This window comes from Fistularia commersonii, chromosome 1 (assembly GCF_037954325.1).
Source record: "Fistularia commersonii isolate RoL2024-O1a breed Wild chromosome 1, RoL_Fcom_v1.0, whole genome shotgun sequence".
In the NCBI taxonomy this organism is placed as follows: domain Eukaryota; kingdom Metazoa; phylum Chordata; class Actinopteri; order Syngnathiformes; family Fistulariidae; genus Fistularia; species Fistularia commersonii.
Window position 1 is genome coordinate 24,037,181 of NC_141284.1, and position 15,545 is coordinate 24,052,725.

General features: G+C 40.8%; 3 protein-coding genes across 3 annotated transcripts; 1 reads left to right on the forward strand and 2 right to left on the reverse strand.

The window, feature by feature from the left end:
• The first annotated feature begins 1,748 nt into the window (after positions 1 to 1,748).
• Positions 1,749 to 5,812, forward strand: odf3l2a (outer dense fiber of sperm tails 3-like 2a). Its single transcript, XM_086155947.1, has 5 exons — positions 1,749 to 1,827; positions 2,063 to 2,173; positions 4,458 to 4,580; positions 4,654 to 4,795; positions 5,463 to 5,812. The coding sequence occupies exons 1-5, from the start codon at positions 1,779 to 1,781 to the stop codon at positions 5,806 to 5,808; spliced, it is 771 nt and encodes a 256-aa protein (XP_086012073.1). The 5' UTR covers positions 1,749 to 1,778; the 3' UTR covers positions 5,809 to 5,812.
• A 286-nt stretch (positions 5,813 to 6,098) lies between these two features.
• Positions 6,099 to 9,802, reverse strand: ebi3 (Epstein-Barr virus induced 3). Its single transcript, XM_086155958.1, has 6 exons — positions 9,525 to 9,802; positions 8,234 to 8,348; positions 8,032 to 8,128; positions 7,374 to 7,491; positions 7,085 to 7,248; positions 6,099 to 6,276 (listed from the first exon to the last, which is right to left on the reverse strand). Exons 1-6 carry the CDS (start codon positions 9,625 to 9,627, stop codon positions 6,103 to 6,105), a joined length of 771 nt encoding a protein of 256 aa, XP_086012084.1. The 5' UTR covers positions 9,628 to 9,802; the 3' UTR covers positions 6,099 to 6,102.
• Positions 9,803 to 9,926: 124 nt separating this feature from the next.
• LOC147237906 (rab GTPase-activating protein 1-like) lies at positions 9,927 to 15,158 on the reverse strand. Its single transcript, XM_086155935.1, has 8 exons — positions 14,696 to 15,158; positions 14,065 to 14,145; positions 13,811 to 13,921; positions 12,948 to 13,052; positions 12,793 to 12,876; positions 12,626 to 12,697; positions 12,137 to 12,388; positions 9,927 to 10,355 (listed from the first exon to the last, which is right to left on the reverse strand). Exons 1-8 carry the CDS (start codon positions 14,804 to 14,806, stop codon positions 10,155 to 10,157), a joined length of 1,017 nt encoding a protein of 338 aa, XP_086012061.1. The 5' UTR covers positions 14,807 to 15,158; the 3' UTR covers positions 9,927 to 10,154.
• Positions 15,159 to 15,545: the final 387 nt, after the last annotated feature.

The window sequence follows — 15,545 nt, forward strand, 5'->3', positions numbered from 1 at the left end:
CGCTGGGCCTTCATGCTCAGACTAGATATATTATATTAACTTAGCAAAGCAAAGACTTGTTCTCCGAAACTGAAAAGAAGATCGACCTGTGCATAGTTTGTTCTGAGCACATGGTGGCGCTATTTCAGAACTAAAACACATGTGGTCTTCCTTGGCCATTGACCTACTTATCAGCAAATACAATACTAATTGCGGTCCTTGCTGGCTAGCAATGAACAGGCAAGGGGCAGGGATTAAATCATAATCTTGGCAAAAGCTGATGGTGAACTGACATCCCTGATAAATAATGAACAATCTGCATCCCAGTGTGTTCATGATGAGCAACATCTACTCAAACATCTCACACAGATGGTTGCATTCTCACTGGGAAACTTAAAACTGAGGATGTGTTTCCTGTCCTGTCCTGCCCGGCCATGCAACTAATTCATGTCCAGCTGGTGACACACAAGAGTCTAGTTACGGAGTGTGTGACCACTCCAAAGCACCAGTGGTTAATATTTAACCAGCATAGGTTTGGTCTTTGTCCTGGCTATGCTTGAGGGGTTTTTAGTTACCTTGGTGTCCAGGCATAGCACTATCAGACAAAGTAAAAGAGAGTAAATTTTATAACCAAGTGTCTCATTCTGGAATATGAATGCCTTGGCCTTTGCCTAACATCGATCTTTCTCAGGGCTTTTCTGCTACCGATCAAACACACAGAGACTGCCTGTGTGATGATACGGTTTAGCAGGGCCTGTTGTGGAATGCAGAACTTCTTCTCACATTGTTCCAGAGGCGGATACACATTAAAAATCCATCACATTCTGCCTTGTCCTGGAATTGTTTTCGACAATTGTCAGGTATATTTCACACATTTATTTTTGAGATAAGACGGATAGAATTGATATTGACATCATTGTCTTCTATTTTTTTTTCTACTCACTGCACCTGATAGTGTTAACTTCAATGTCAATTTGTTATATAATGTGACACAGACAACTTAAGTGAACTAAAGAATTTTATCGAGGTAAAAATGTGTTTATTTTGAATCTTTTTAAATCTATTAGCATCATTTAGCCAGTAACACAAAACCCTTCCTCTCCTAGTTACCATATGCTTGATGACATTTTTTATTTTTCTATTCTGAATTACTGCAAAAGGCATCCAGCATCATATGTCATGTTTGTCTCACACATTTGATTAATCTTTTTTGTCTTAAATTAAGTCAACAAATTATTTTATCATCAAAATGAACCATGTATTGTTAGAGATAAGATAACTTAATTAGCTCTCTACACAATAACACTGTATGGCTGCTTAGAGCTTCCGTACACTTGCAACTGAAGATCAGTGAAAGTCCTTCCATATTTAATTGCTTTTGAATCCCAAGGTTTCAGGTTACAAGTAAAATATCCTTGTTCAGATGTTCACGGCACATTAAGTGGTTTAGTGACCCAATGCCTTGGAGTAGGTATTGATGTTGCAGTGCTTCCTTAACTGAGAAAAATGTTATGAGATCGCTTGTTCCCTTTATGGATAAGATACATTTATGGTCTCAGTTGGGAGGGCCTTTTGTCCTTATCGGACCTTGAGTAGAGGAGGTAGAGAGCAGGTTGGGGCGTAGCTTACCTATGGTATCAGCAAAGATTGGGTTTCCTCCACTCAGGGTCATGTATAATTCAACCTGGGAGGCTGCAGATCGCCTAGAGAGTCACAGGAGAAAAGGATGTGACAGAGGAGACAGATGACCCAAAGAGGAAGAAGGGAACAAAGTGGAAGCCAGGAAGAGGTTGTAGATTATGGAGGAGGTGGTGAAGAAACGCCCAATAATCTCTGCGAGAGAAAGAGGTCAGTAGAAGGCATGTTTGGTGTGTGTTGTCACTTGAGACTTTGCTGAGACTTTGCTGAGAATTTATTTATTCCCAAACAAGCACCAGAGGGACGTCAAATGCATAACCGGGGAAAAAAGGGAGGCTCCATTTGGAAATCATCAGACCTGGCCAGAGTGCAGTGGGTGTGTGGATTCACACACACACACACTCCCATTGCATCATGTCCATCACTGTTCTCCTCTCCCGGTCAGGCCCGGGCCCTGGAAGATATGCTCTGCCCCCTACAGTGGGCTACATGAACCACGACTACACCAAGCCAAGCAGCCCTGCCTACACCTTCCACAGCCGGCTGAGCAGTGCTAGTGAGTTCTGTCACACACACATACGTTATAAAATGAATATTAGTAATGTTGTGTCACGCTGAAGAAACAGCATGCATATTTATTTTCATACAAAGCAAAGCAAATTCGACCATGAAATACGGTCTGCATGTTCAGGCGAAAGTAAGAGTGACTGTGCATATACTTGTGTTGCAAACTTAGGAAGTTTGGCCCTCTGTTTTTATTTCCGATATGAGTCAAAAGATGAAAATCATTAGCAAAATGTAAAGGCAACGATGAAGAAGAGGAGTAAGATGAAGGGGGAAACCTTTGCCATGTTGACTTCTACTGCCATCGTCATTACCATGCAAAGACTTCTAAAGGGGCAGCTGCTGAAATTCAAAAAAGGGGAAGTACAATTGTGTTAGGACTGTAAAATGTAATGTGAAATAACTAACATGAATACAATATTACGGTTATTTGTTCATCCATTGTCTTATCCCACTCTGAGATTCAACAGGGGAAGGAGCCTCTCCTACCTGTCATTCAGCCTGAGGCGGGGTACAGCCTGGACCAGTTGCCAGTCAATTACAATGTTAAATAATTAAGATAAGAGAAGATAAGATAGAGTTAATGATCCCAAGACAGGGAACTTAAACTGTCACAGCAGCATTACAGGGTAGGAAACAGTGCAAAGACAATAGCAAGGATATGCTAATCTGGGTTATCGATACAAATGAACAAATGAAATGAACAAAGACTGTACATAAAAAGTATGTAGAATACAAAATATAAAAAGAAATGTTTTGTGCAGTGAATGGATATAGAAAATGCAAGGATGTGGGTGGTAAAAGTGAAATGATAATGGTAGGTATAGATGCAAAAAATATATGGATTAAAAAGAGCTCAACAAGTGGAACGAAGCTTCTGGAACATAATTGACAGTTCGCTAAGTCCCGCCCTACAACGGACACGTTGTGAGATACCAACAGCGACAATGCGAGGGAAGACGGCAAAAACAACTCAACTTAGTTAGCGGATTTTAAAGTTTTGTTTAAAACTTTAAAATCTGACAACGGCTCAAAAAAAGTTCACGAATGTTCTATTTCTAAAGAGCAAAAGTTGGACACGAAAACACCCCATCGCCTCCAACCGCCGGTCCACCCAGTTCTGTTGTACGGAATCAGTAGCTCACAAGGCGGTTAGCCCGCCGCCAGTAGTCTCTCCCGGTTAGCTTAATGTGGCTCAGTTTTTGAGTCCAAAGGCCCATCCAAGTTTGTGCTGGCCCAACTAAAATACAACTTCTGCCCACTCCGCTGTTAAACACGATTTCTCTCCCACTTACCGGGTTTTGTGTGCGTTGAATAGAGGTCCGACGACAGCTCTAGCCTCCGCTCAGGCGCTAGGAGCTAGCGCCTAGCCGTGACCTGTTGTGCTGACGGCAGGTTAATTTCAGGTGGATGCTCGCCATTCGTTCAATGTAATTTATTTTGAATTATTCATAATAATATAATAAATGTTTTTGTGAAGCACCATAGGAAGGCCAAATAAAAGCTTAACACGAGGACAAGGGGGAAAAGGGGGAAAAGGGGTCAAGGGCCTGCGGGGAGGGGTGATTCTGGGAGATGAAGTTCTGGATAGATTATGAACTCCCTACGGTAGTTAACGTGTTAACTTTACCCAACTTTTCTAGACTTATTTAAAGTTTTGAAGTGGAGCTCAGACAACATTGGATTTATTCAGGTGCCACTGACATTGCTTTTTTGATTGATTATGATTCCGGTATTTGAGGAGCGTCTAAAAGTATCAGCGTAACAGGAATGTGTTTCAGTATTGAGTTAAATGGCCTTGGACAACCTGCTGCCATAAGCAATATAGCACATAGGCAATTTATTCACAGGGAACATAAAATGTTGTTGTTTTTAAAATCCAGTTTTGCACTCAGGACAATATCAGCATCTCAAGGATGTTAAAATGCCATCATGGTGCAGCTGTAAACAATCAGACTTTTAGATCTTGATGTATTTAAGTTAGTTAAAAACAGAACCTAAGAGCAAAACAGTGTCAGCCTTAATCAAACATATAAAAATAGATGTTTCCACACCAACACTACAACCAATGAAATATCCAAGTCTGTAATATGTTGGCTTCTGGCGGAGTAAATTTAAAAACAATATCTGATCAGATAAAATGAAATGTAGATGTTGATTAGTAAAGTTACCAGCAATAACATATGCAGTATCTGATAAAGACCGGGAGCTATTGATAAAGCTGACAGATTGATAAATGGAAAGAGATCTAGTTGATGGGTGTGTTGTTTTTGCAGTGGTCTCTGTAGACTCCAGTCCCGGACCCAGATACTGCATTGATGCCAAAGTCACACGGTTTGGGAAAATGGACACCCCATCTTACTCCATTTTAGGAAGATGGAGACCCACCGGGAGTAAAGGTATGAAACAAGACAAAAGTTTCAAATAAAATTAAAACGAATATTCATATCAATCCTTATCAATGTTTAACAGGTGACGTGTTTCACACCCCTGGGCCAGGAGCCTACAGTCCAGAGAGAGCCCCGCCTCTCAACTCCCACCGCAGACCACCGTCCTATACCATCAGCACCCGCACCAGATACTGTTTTATGGATGCCGTCCCAGCACCCAATAGGTAGAAAAACACTGATGTTCACTACTGTTATTGTCAAGAAACCACTATAAACCATTCTTTGTGAGGTTGGAGTTTAGTCTGCTGGTTGTCCAGATTTAAGAAGAATTGATAATTTCCCCACAGACCCCACAAATTAAAATAAAAAGGTAATACACAAAAATGAGATTAAACTTAGGGGTTTGACTTTGATAAAATTTGTGAAAATGTAAACTTATAGGCTTAACTGTAGCCTATGTCTCTCAGCATATTGAGGATCATCTATTAATTATATATTTTTCAATGTCCATTAAAATCACCGCATTTCTCTCCTTTGTTTTGTCTGTCTATGCTGTCCATTTCAGTCACGTTGAATATTTTATATAGACTCACATTACAAAATACCTTTTTGTTTTACAACCTGAATATGGTAAAACGCCATTGCATTGGACGCTTGACAGGAACAAGACCTTTCATCACATTACATTACATTACAGTCATTTGGCAGACGCTTTTATCCAAAGCGACTTACAAAAAGTGCAATTCAGTCACCGAAGATCCGAAGTACCAGAAAGTACTTTCCCCAAAAGTCCCTTCTCTTTTGAAAGAAAATAGAAGGAGTCTATTCATGTATATGTATACTGAATACTGAGTAACTAAAAAACGGATGTTAAATATTCTGCGTTTTCAGGTACAGTCTTCCTAGCTTGCTGGGCTGTCAGGCTCCCCACATACCCTCTGGCATCAGCCATAGCATCTTATCCCGGAGGGAGGTCGGTGCGCCCTCTGAAGACCTGGCTAAGAGCCCTGGACCAGGGAAATATAACAGCACCAACCCAGACATTTACCGCCAACGCCAGCCCTCTTTCTCCATGCAGAGTAGGACTAAGAGGCCCAGTTACTCCTCTGCTACTCCTGGTCCAGGAACCTACAGCCCAGAGAAGTCTCACCTTCATCTTCGCAAAGCTCCCTCTTTCACACTGGGGGTTCGGCACTCTGAGTTTGTCACCCCACTTGTAGTGGATGTAATAGACTGACACGACAATGGATTGATTTAAAACACCTTATTTTGAACAAATTTTTATTGAAATGTGCCGCTACAACATAGTGATACAAAGAAAATGAACTATATCTGTAAACCAAAATGGGTCATGAGTGTCAATATCCAAACTGACCAATATAATGCACAACAACATGACAATAAATATTGAAATATTAATAACTGAAATGGAAAAGCGAATAATACATTTTACATAACATTTCCCTGTCTAATTGAATAAATAAAATATTAGGGACTTTTGCTGGCGTCCTTAGCATATCTCTGTGGAAGCTTAAAAAAAGGGAGCTTTCTTGAGGTGTGGTCTTGGTATGGTGACCCGCGCAGGTGAACTCCAGTTGCTGCACTCGCCCAGACCTAGCATCTCTTTAGCGCAAACTTGAAAAGTGTAGGTCTTCCCTGGAACCAACTCCTTCAGTTCAATCTGGGTACTCTCAAACGGACCCAACTGCAGAAACAAAATCATGCAATAGTAGTTGCATTTAATCGTAATTAAATTGATGCTCAGATTGTTGAGTGTGATGTGGCCCATAGTGAAAATTTCCAGGGATTTTGAGTTATTATTATTATTATTATTATTGTGATTATAATCAGAAAAGCTTTATTTGTCCCCAAGGGGCAATTAGGGTTATTACAGTTCAGACAAATCTCACCATTATGTTATTGTCATTAACAAATGAATAACTATTAATATCAACAGCAATACAGTAATATTATTAATAATACATTATTACTTAACGACAACAACAACAATAATAAGAAAAATAATAATGATACTGATGGTGATGTGTAACAAAATTTCAGGTCATTTTTTGCATGCAAGTTTTCAATATAACTTTGTTAGCAGGTTAGCATAGAGATGATAAGGTTGTAAATGTTACTAAATTTGATCAATACATTGCATAATGAACGACCTACAACTAAACAACCTAAGTTCTAGGGAATGAATGACAAAAACCAGAATTTTTCACAACATGGCTATATATAAAAGAAAGCATTTTTTGCACTGCTCTTGAAAATGTAATATATACCTCCCACCAGATTAAAATCATATACTTTCTATTTAAATGTTAAGTGTTCCCTTGGACTAAATGGACCAAAATAACTACATCAGAGGGCAGGCAAGAAGGAAGTTTCTGCTGTTTGTCTCTTTGTTTGAATTAGTCAGTTTTAACTTCCTCAATGGTCTTTTCTTATCTGTCAAATTAGTCTTTTTACATCATGTGACTATTTTACTACATGAAGAGTGTACTTACAGTGACCTGCTTTTGAGTTCCCCTGTTTTGCCACCGGTAAAGTATCCAGTATTTTAGGGGAAAAATGTCCAGGTTATTCCATGTTGGGGGAGGAGACCACTCCACCAACATGCTTCTGATTCCATGGTGGGAAACCCTGACATCTACAGGAGGATCTGGTTTCACTGCAGAGCAGAAAAAAAAGACAAAAAAATGATAATTCACAGCTCTGACACAAACCACGTGATTGTCAGCCGCAAGCATGGATTCAAAATCTTGTATTATTTAGCAGTAAATCTGTCAGTCTCACCAATGTCCTCCATCATAAAACTTGTCAGATGGGAGTTGCTCCCGTGGGGATAAACGGCTGTGACGTTGACAATGTAGTCAGTGAAAAGCTTCAAGTCAGGCAGGTGGCAGAACCAGAGCTGTCGGGAATATGATGACTTGTGTTATTTGTAGCTCTGTTTGTAATTCATCTTCCACTCAGCATATCGGGCGGGTCCACTTGGGTGAAAACTATGAGAACTGGACCTGAAATGTGCTTTTTGTTTAATTTGCCCTTGCAGGTAATCTATATGTCAAAGAAATTAATTTATCCTCATCAGAAATATGTGATTATTAACAGTATTCACCATTTTTTTCTCACAAGTCTTATCAGTTGGTGATGCCATCTTTGAATTTCAACTAGTAAATTTTGGCTGGAGATGGTGGGCAGTTGGTTGGTTCTTTATTTAATCAGATTTTTTTAAAACTCAGCCTTACAAAAACATCAGCTGCATATTCATTGTTGGATTGAAAAAAATGATTTAAATTGCATTCTATTTCCAACTGGTTTCTAGAGAGAGAATTCAGTTAGTCGTAACTTTATCCAACTTATTGGAGTGAAGACCCCGACACGATTTTTCATGACAAACATAAAAAACTAATTAAAAGAGATTCTATTCGAGGTTAAACAAAGTTTGTACCATATCGGATGACAATGATGACAAGTTCTGCGTTGAGGATGAAGAGTGGGACTTGACAGGCTGGCAGTGTTTGACATCCGCATAACTTTGTCTCTCACTGCAAAAACACACAAAGAATTAAACAATTTTCTGACGCTCTGAACAAGGTCACCGGTGCAGTCTGCTGCAGGATGAGGACAGCGGCTCTCTGTGCCAGACTCACCTGTAGGTGGCGATGTAGTGTGAAGGTGGGAAGTGGGCAGGTTGAGGCCAGGAGCACATGGTCAAGTTCGGATACCTTGCACACCAGCAATGCACCGCAGGGCTGGGGTGGGGATCTGTGTCAAAGGAAATGCAATTAGTCAGATAAGCAGCACCAAGAAATATGGGAAAACACTGGATTGTTTTTATTAGATTCTGTGAGGAAATAACTGTGGGGCACCAAGTGTTTGTGTTCAAAGTGAGGAAGAAGGAAGAATATTTCTGATACGGAAAGTCCTTAAATCTAAATAAAGTAAAACAGGAAAAGAAGGAATGAAAAAAAAAACCCTTTCCTGAGCAAGGTCAGAGTTTTTTTTATATATATGATCAGACCACGTTGTTGATGATGTTTTGCACTCTTAGGTTGTTGAATTAAAGACGCAAGGTATTTGGAGTAAGAATTATTAATATTTTAATGGTTTTTTTAGACACTTGTTTTCTCAAATGCTGCATTTTTGTAACAGTGAATCATAGCCAGTAATAACATAATTTTCATGTGTAAATGGAGGCTAGAATGCTTAAAAACCTATTGAATTTTTTAAAAATTGCCCTTTTCGCACGCCGTCAGTACCAGGGGCCATAAAGATGTCCGGTTGTGTGTCAAGGAACACAGAAATACCCAGGTAAAAGATTGACTGTGCGCAATGCGTGAAACATTGCGAATAAATATGCAACATTTATAGATTTATATAGTTCACGTACATTTCATAACATCTATGAGCATGAAACTCATAGATGTTGTCATACTCTATGAGAAAGAAAAAACACATGATATGACATATTCAGCCGTAGTCCACAACAGGAACCAATCAGAGCTGTCAGTGGGCGAGAGGTTTGGGAGATCCCGGACGACCAGTGGATCACAGGACCACTTTTAGAAACATATTTAGAATAGTCGTTGCTTCCACTTCTTCTATGTTTGGATTACGGGTTGAAACCGGAGAACCCGGTTATTTCGATATTCCTATAAATCCACACAGCGCATCTTAAATTGGCATCACATCTTTGAGCTGTACCACAAAATGCTCTCACAGGTATTTGTCGACGATAAAAGCACACGCTATCATACGGCATAACGAACACATAAGATATTTTGAAAACACATTGCTGATTATACTTTCATTTTTCAGTAACAATTTTGACTCGAGACGTCATTTTAAAGTGAAGATTGGGAGACCACTGAGTGAATGCAGGATCTAAATCCTTCATCCATTTGTCACACAGGACGCAAGCAGGGAACAGGTGGTACTTACCCTCACTCCCTGATGTTGCAGCAGCGCTGAGCAATGTTTGACTTTCAAGAAGACATAACAGAAGAGCAACAGTGACACACACTCTGAAAATCATCCCTGCCATCTGCCTGTCACTCAAGAAGAACGGAGTTCACTTTTCTATAGATGTTTTAAAATGTAGTCCTTTCTTGTCTCTTTGCTCTGTTTCTGTGTTATAATCTTAAGTTCTCAACTGTGCTTGTCAAAATTCAGAGATAAGAGTCCACTCCTAACTCTTGGCTGTCTGTTGCCAGCCTTTTAAAGCAATTCTGGTTGAAACCAAAAGAGGAACATAATGTATGGTTTCTCAGAGGAAAGTCTCACCTCCCCTTCAAAACATCAGGTTTCCTTACATCATAGGGAGAATGTGTCATACTTTGCTCAGTGTTTTTTTTTTTTTTAATTTCTTTTGGGCTGTAAACACACACATTAGCAAGATACATGGTACAAATGTGGAGAGACTGTAAGGAACTGATGATGTTCCAAACTGTCCCCTGATGTTCATGATAAGACATGGCAGCTGCACTCATGTCCACCTGGGTTAACACAGGTTTAATTGTTCACGTGTGTCCTGTAACAAATGTTAAGGCATCCGTCGATTTCCTTGGGTTGTCAGATGTTTTCTCGATGGTCTTTGTGAGGCCACGACAGCTTCTGAAGACTCCATCCCAGTCCCGGAGCCCCGTCCTTGGACATGTTAATACCGTGGAGGCCCCCGCCGGACGTCTTCAGTGAGGTGAAGGCTTTACTTATCCAGCTGTTTTTGGCCTCCTGGAGTTCATGGGCCAGCACACCCTTCTGGTGCTCCAGTTCCTGTATGGTAATTGCATAGTATCGCATGAGAGATGAATATGATCCAGAAAATTCCCACAGACAATTGTAATAAAGCTACTACTTGTTACTATCAGAGTCGTCATGTTCAGCAAAATCAGCATCTTTTCCGCATTGAGGGTATGATACTTCTTAAAATCCACATTCCCCAGGATCTCTCCTGAATGTTTTTATTTTTGTACGTTCAATTACTCAAACAATTACGTCATGAAACCATGTTTGATTTTTTTAACACATCAAGAAATAAACTTCTCATTCAGTTCTTCGAGTTGTTGTGGCCGGAGTTACCGGAAAGTCATTACTCAACTGTCCCATTCAGGACCGTGTCAACATATACAACGTCCTTGTTTACGCAAAGCTAAATGTAGGGACAAACAACCTTTCAATCTGACATTTACACCTTGGTATGGTTTATACTCCTTTTTGACACCTTGAAACACATCCTGTCAACACTATTATTTCACTTTCTTTCTCTGCAGCTCTTAGTTTCATTTCCTCGGATTCCCTCCTTCCCGTCAAGTCTGTCATGGTATTTTCTTGTCAAAAAAATTCTCCATTTCAAGTTCTAGTTTATTTTGGGATTCCCCCCTAAACGTCCAGTCTCACATGGTATTTTCTTGTCAAAAAAAGTCTCCATTTCCAAGTTCCAACTTATTTTTGGCCAATTTTGCAGTAAGTCCATCAAGTCTCCTGCTCTAACCCGCAAAAGTTCATGCATTTAGGGTTGTTGTCAAGGATTACTATCAATCAAATTTTTAAATGATTGGACTTTGGGATTTAATAAATCAACTCGTGCTAAAATATTGTCTTTGTGAGTGTTTAACTGAGAAGGAACACAGTTTAAGCTCGTGAGTGTAATCCAGGTTAAGAAACAACTGTACTTTAGTCTACTTTTAATTTTTAATTGTAGCAGTTGAGCTCAACAAATTTAATTAACAATGTCAACTAATAATATGAGCTATCTTTGGTTAAATTCATTATCCCCTTATTACTCATGCAAAAACTATTTATATTTGATTTTGTACAATTTCAATACTAAATCAGCATCAGGTCCTACCGTCTTCACAGAGTTTGTCAAGGCAAAATTCATTGGCTTGGTGGGAATTACGGGAGTTGAAAAAAAAAAATACTGATATTGATCCCGTCTGAGCAGCATTTAGCTTTCAAAACCTCAGAAACTTCAAGAAAAATTACCTCTTAGCATGGTTTTGTTGAAATGATATGAAAAAAGTGGATCCATGTGGTTTCAGACACTTCTGTTATTTGTGTTTTTTTATTTCCATTGGGGAGGTACCAGACGTCTGTGGAGCGTCCAAACTGAGTGTAAGGTGAGTTTGATCATGAGTGAAAACATATACCGGAAAAAGGTCTTATATGGGACTGTTTGGCTGCAAAACAGAGCAGTGTTTATCTGAAGGTTAAAGTGTGTGAGTGTGTGTGTGTGTGTGTGCGCGCGTTTGTGTGTGTGTGTGTGTGTGTGTGTGTGTGTGTGTGTGTGTGTGTGTGTGTCGAGATTGGACATTTAGTGTGCTTCTATCACTGTGACTTTTCTTCCATGACTATCTTCTCAGTGTCAGGACCCAGAATGTTTGCAAAGAAAAGTTGCCTTGACTTCGAAATCCATGATATGTGATATAAATGCTGATCTGATGTTGTGTTTTTCTTTGGATGAATGACTTGCAATCTTTTTATTTTAGTTTATTTTTTTTGGAAAGCTCTAAGTTGCCTAAAGCTGTTGCTATATTTGTGATTGGCTGACCTACCTGGATCTCACATCTGGCCTCCACCATCTGAAGTTTGGTCTGAGCCAACTCCTTCTCTAGCTCCCTTATCTGGGCCTTGAGACTGGCCTTCTCCTGCTCCTGCCTCCTCCTCTCCTCTCTCAGCTCTCCTTCCGTCAGACCCATCACGCAGTCGTCCAGACCCGACCCGGGCGACCCCTCGTCTTCGGTCTGACCCGCCGCTCCATCCGCGTCTAAAATGAGCCGACAGCGGGAGCAGGCCCTCAGCGCACTCTGGAGCGGGAGGATAGCCAGAATATGAGCTACGTGTCAGCCGACGAGCACAAAAATCACCTCCCGGTAAAATTGATTCCTAATGACAAAGTGGAGTCGCAAACCCATGTTTGAAATGCAAGTGCAGAGTTTTAGGAAACGCTGCAGAATCAAAACTGTGCAAAGTGATTTTCAAACTGAGCCGAAGCGAGAGATGAAAGTGTCAGGGATGAGTGGAGCTCCGCTGGAAACTCTCACCTTCAGAGAATCAGACTCCTGTTGGTGGGCGGTCTGCTGCTTCTCCAGACGGCTTGTCAGCTGAGAGCAGATCTGAGAAGAAAAAAAAAAACCTCTGGTTTTATTCTTGAGACTTTCTCGGTTTCTCATTTTTCAGTTGTAATCACACCGCCATCGCGCTCCCCTACCTGCTTGTAGTCTGTGATGATGCCTGAAGATCTTTTGATTTCCCGCTCGGCTTTCTGCAGCTCCCTCCGAAACACCTCCTTTAACTAGAGCAACAGATGATTTCCAATTTTCCTGCGCGCCTTCGACGACGTGCACATCGGTTCTTTGTTCTTACCATGGTTGCCTCCTCCTCCTTCCCTTGCTTCTCCTCTTCTGCCGCCTGCAGTTTACGCCTGGTCACCAGAAGGTCTTTGTTGAGTTCCTCCATATTATCCTCTGCCTGTTGGGAGAAGCGTGTTTATTATTAACAAATAATTCTTCGAATGAAAACAAACCAGATATGGACGAACAAAAATCATGTCAGAAAACATTCGCAAATTCAAAAAAAAAAAAAAAAAAAGGATTTAAACCAAGTGATGAGATGTTAGGACATGATGGCTCAGAATTTAAAAATAATGAATCATGGAATTAAATGAACTCAGAAAACTTTCTTGGTCTGTTACATAGTTTTCAAGTATCCATCCATCTTCTCTCACTTATCCTGCACACAGGGTCGCTGGAGCCTATCCCAGCTGTCATTGGGCAAGACTCATTCTGGACAGTTTATCCCAATTACCCTGCTGCATGTTTTTGGAAGGTGGGAGGGAACCCATTGGAGAATGTAGGAGAACGTGCAAACTCCACACAGAAATGTCCCATTTGTCGGAATCCACCTGAATTCGTGCTGTGAGGCCGAAGCGCTAACCACCACGCCACTGTGCCACCCTAGTTTTTAACTATTTTATCTTATTTTAAATAATTCATGGTCTCATGAAACTTTATCAATTCAATTAATTAATCAACACACATTATACATCTTTGCTTGGAATTCTTTGATCGCTATTTCATTTTTTTGTTGAACCCCTGCATGCAGGTATTTACTCTTCTATTGTAAATTGAAAATGATAAGTGATAACAAACTATTACCCTAAGAGCACAGAACAGCTCCCTTTTCTTTTAATATATTTTGTTTACGTGAAGGAACGGGAGCGACCATACCTTGTCCAGAGCATCTCTGAAGGCAACTTTGCTTGTGATCAGTCTCAGTGCCAGGTTGTCGTTCTCCTGCTCCAGTCGCAGGCTGGCCTGCTGGAGTCGATCATTCTCCCTCTGCAACAAACAAACACACAAACAGGGACGTGATCACGATCATCGCCGAAGAGGAAAAGCTTTGGGACATTCGTATCATGTTGATGCTCCAAAGATACAAACATAAATATGGTAATCAATGAAGAAACTAAAAGATTTCTGACCAGATATTTGCTCAAGGGGTCTTCTTCATTATCCATTATTTGAAGCAGGCTCTCTCTCCGTTTTGCCTTCTTTGTAGGAACCTTGGGAAAATTTGATTTAATTCAGTCATGTCATTAAAAAAAAAAATAGGGGGGGTGGGTGGGTGGGGGTATTTGACAAACCGAAAGAAAGCTATCTCCCCCAAACAGTTGTGTTGGCGGACACGGTGTAAGCGCGACAAATCAATAACAGAGATCAAGATAAGGAAAGAAGGAGATAAGATTCAGCACACAGGCAAGCATGGAGGGATAATAAGAGAAGAAGGGAATTTTCTTCAAAACCCGAAATGGCAATTTCCGTCCCTAATATATCTGAAATGTCCAATCAGTCAATTTTCCTCACATTTTGAGTCATAGATCTGATGTGATGAATGGTGCGTGAGAGTGAGCTCACGGAGGAGAGAAAGTGTTGCGAGACGACAGCAGACAGTAATTGGAATAGTTTCGACCCGGCCTGCCGTCGGTGATTTAGCTGTGATTGTAGGAAGATACGACAAATGCGCAAACGGTGATGTTTCCCATGTCTCCCCAATTTGTCCGGCCCCTCATTAATAAAAGTAAGCAAGTGACCCCATGACAGAATGGGCCTTACAGTGAAGCTGGGCTCAGTCTCAGCCACCAGGCAGGCCAGGATCTCCTCTTCACTCATCTGCTCCATTGACTGAGAATTCGGCGCCATCATGACGGAAACCTCCTGCATCATCTTGCTGGGATCAGAGGTGCAACCATCCACACAGAGGCATCAAATCCAGGCTGTTGCAGGTAAATCCAATTTTAGTCGGAAAAATCAGGATACCCCCCCCTCTGCACCCCGCACCCCTTTGGTGCGTTGAAGCTCGGGGTCAGAGTTGCAGAAGGAGAGCGCTTAAGAAGACAAATCTATGCTCAAGAAGATGAATCTGTGTTGAGTTAGACTTGCATCGATGCAGGTGCAGTCGGTCTGGCGGTGGAACGGAAGCAGAATAAGCGGGGTAAAGTCGAGGCACAAGGAAAGGATTATAATGTTCCAAAGGTGAAAAACAAAGACACACTGACACACTCGACGAGTCTGAACCACATTCTCACCCTGTCGGACGAGGGAGTGTGTGGTGCAGGTGAATGGTCGGCAACAGGTTTGACAGGGTTTTATACAACACCTGAGAAAAACACACCCACTACAGCCATTTGTCTTTCTAAAAACACACACATACACGCAAAACAAACAAAAAAATAACACAGATTAAAGAAACAAATCACTTGCCGAGCTTTTTTTGGGGGGTGATGTAGATTGTTCATTTGTACTTTTGAAAATGGATTTACTAATTATTTTTTGAACATCTTTATGAGGCTGTCAGATGACTGAGAAGCAATTAAGTGTGATCTGGAGATGTATCAGAAAACATTAAATGGTGTGGTATTTGGGGTATTTCACCCCGGGGTGTCGTCGTGACACTCCTGCCAGT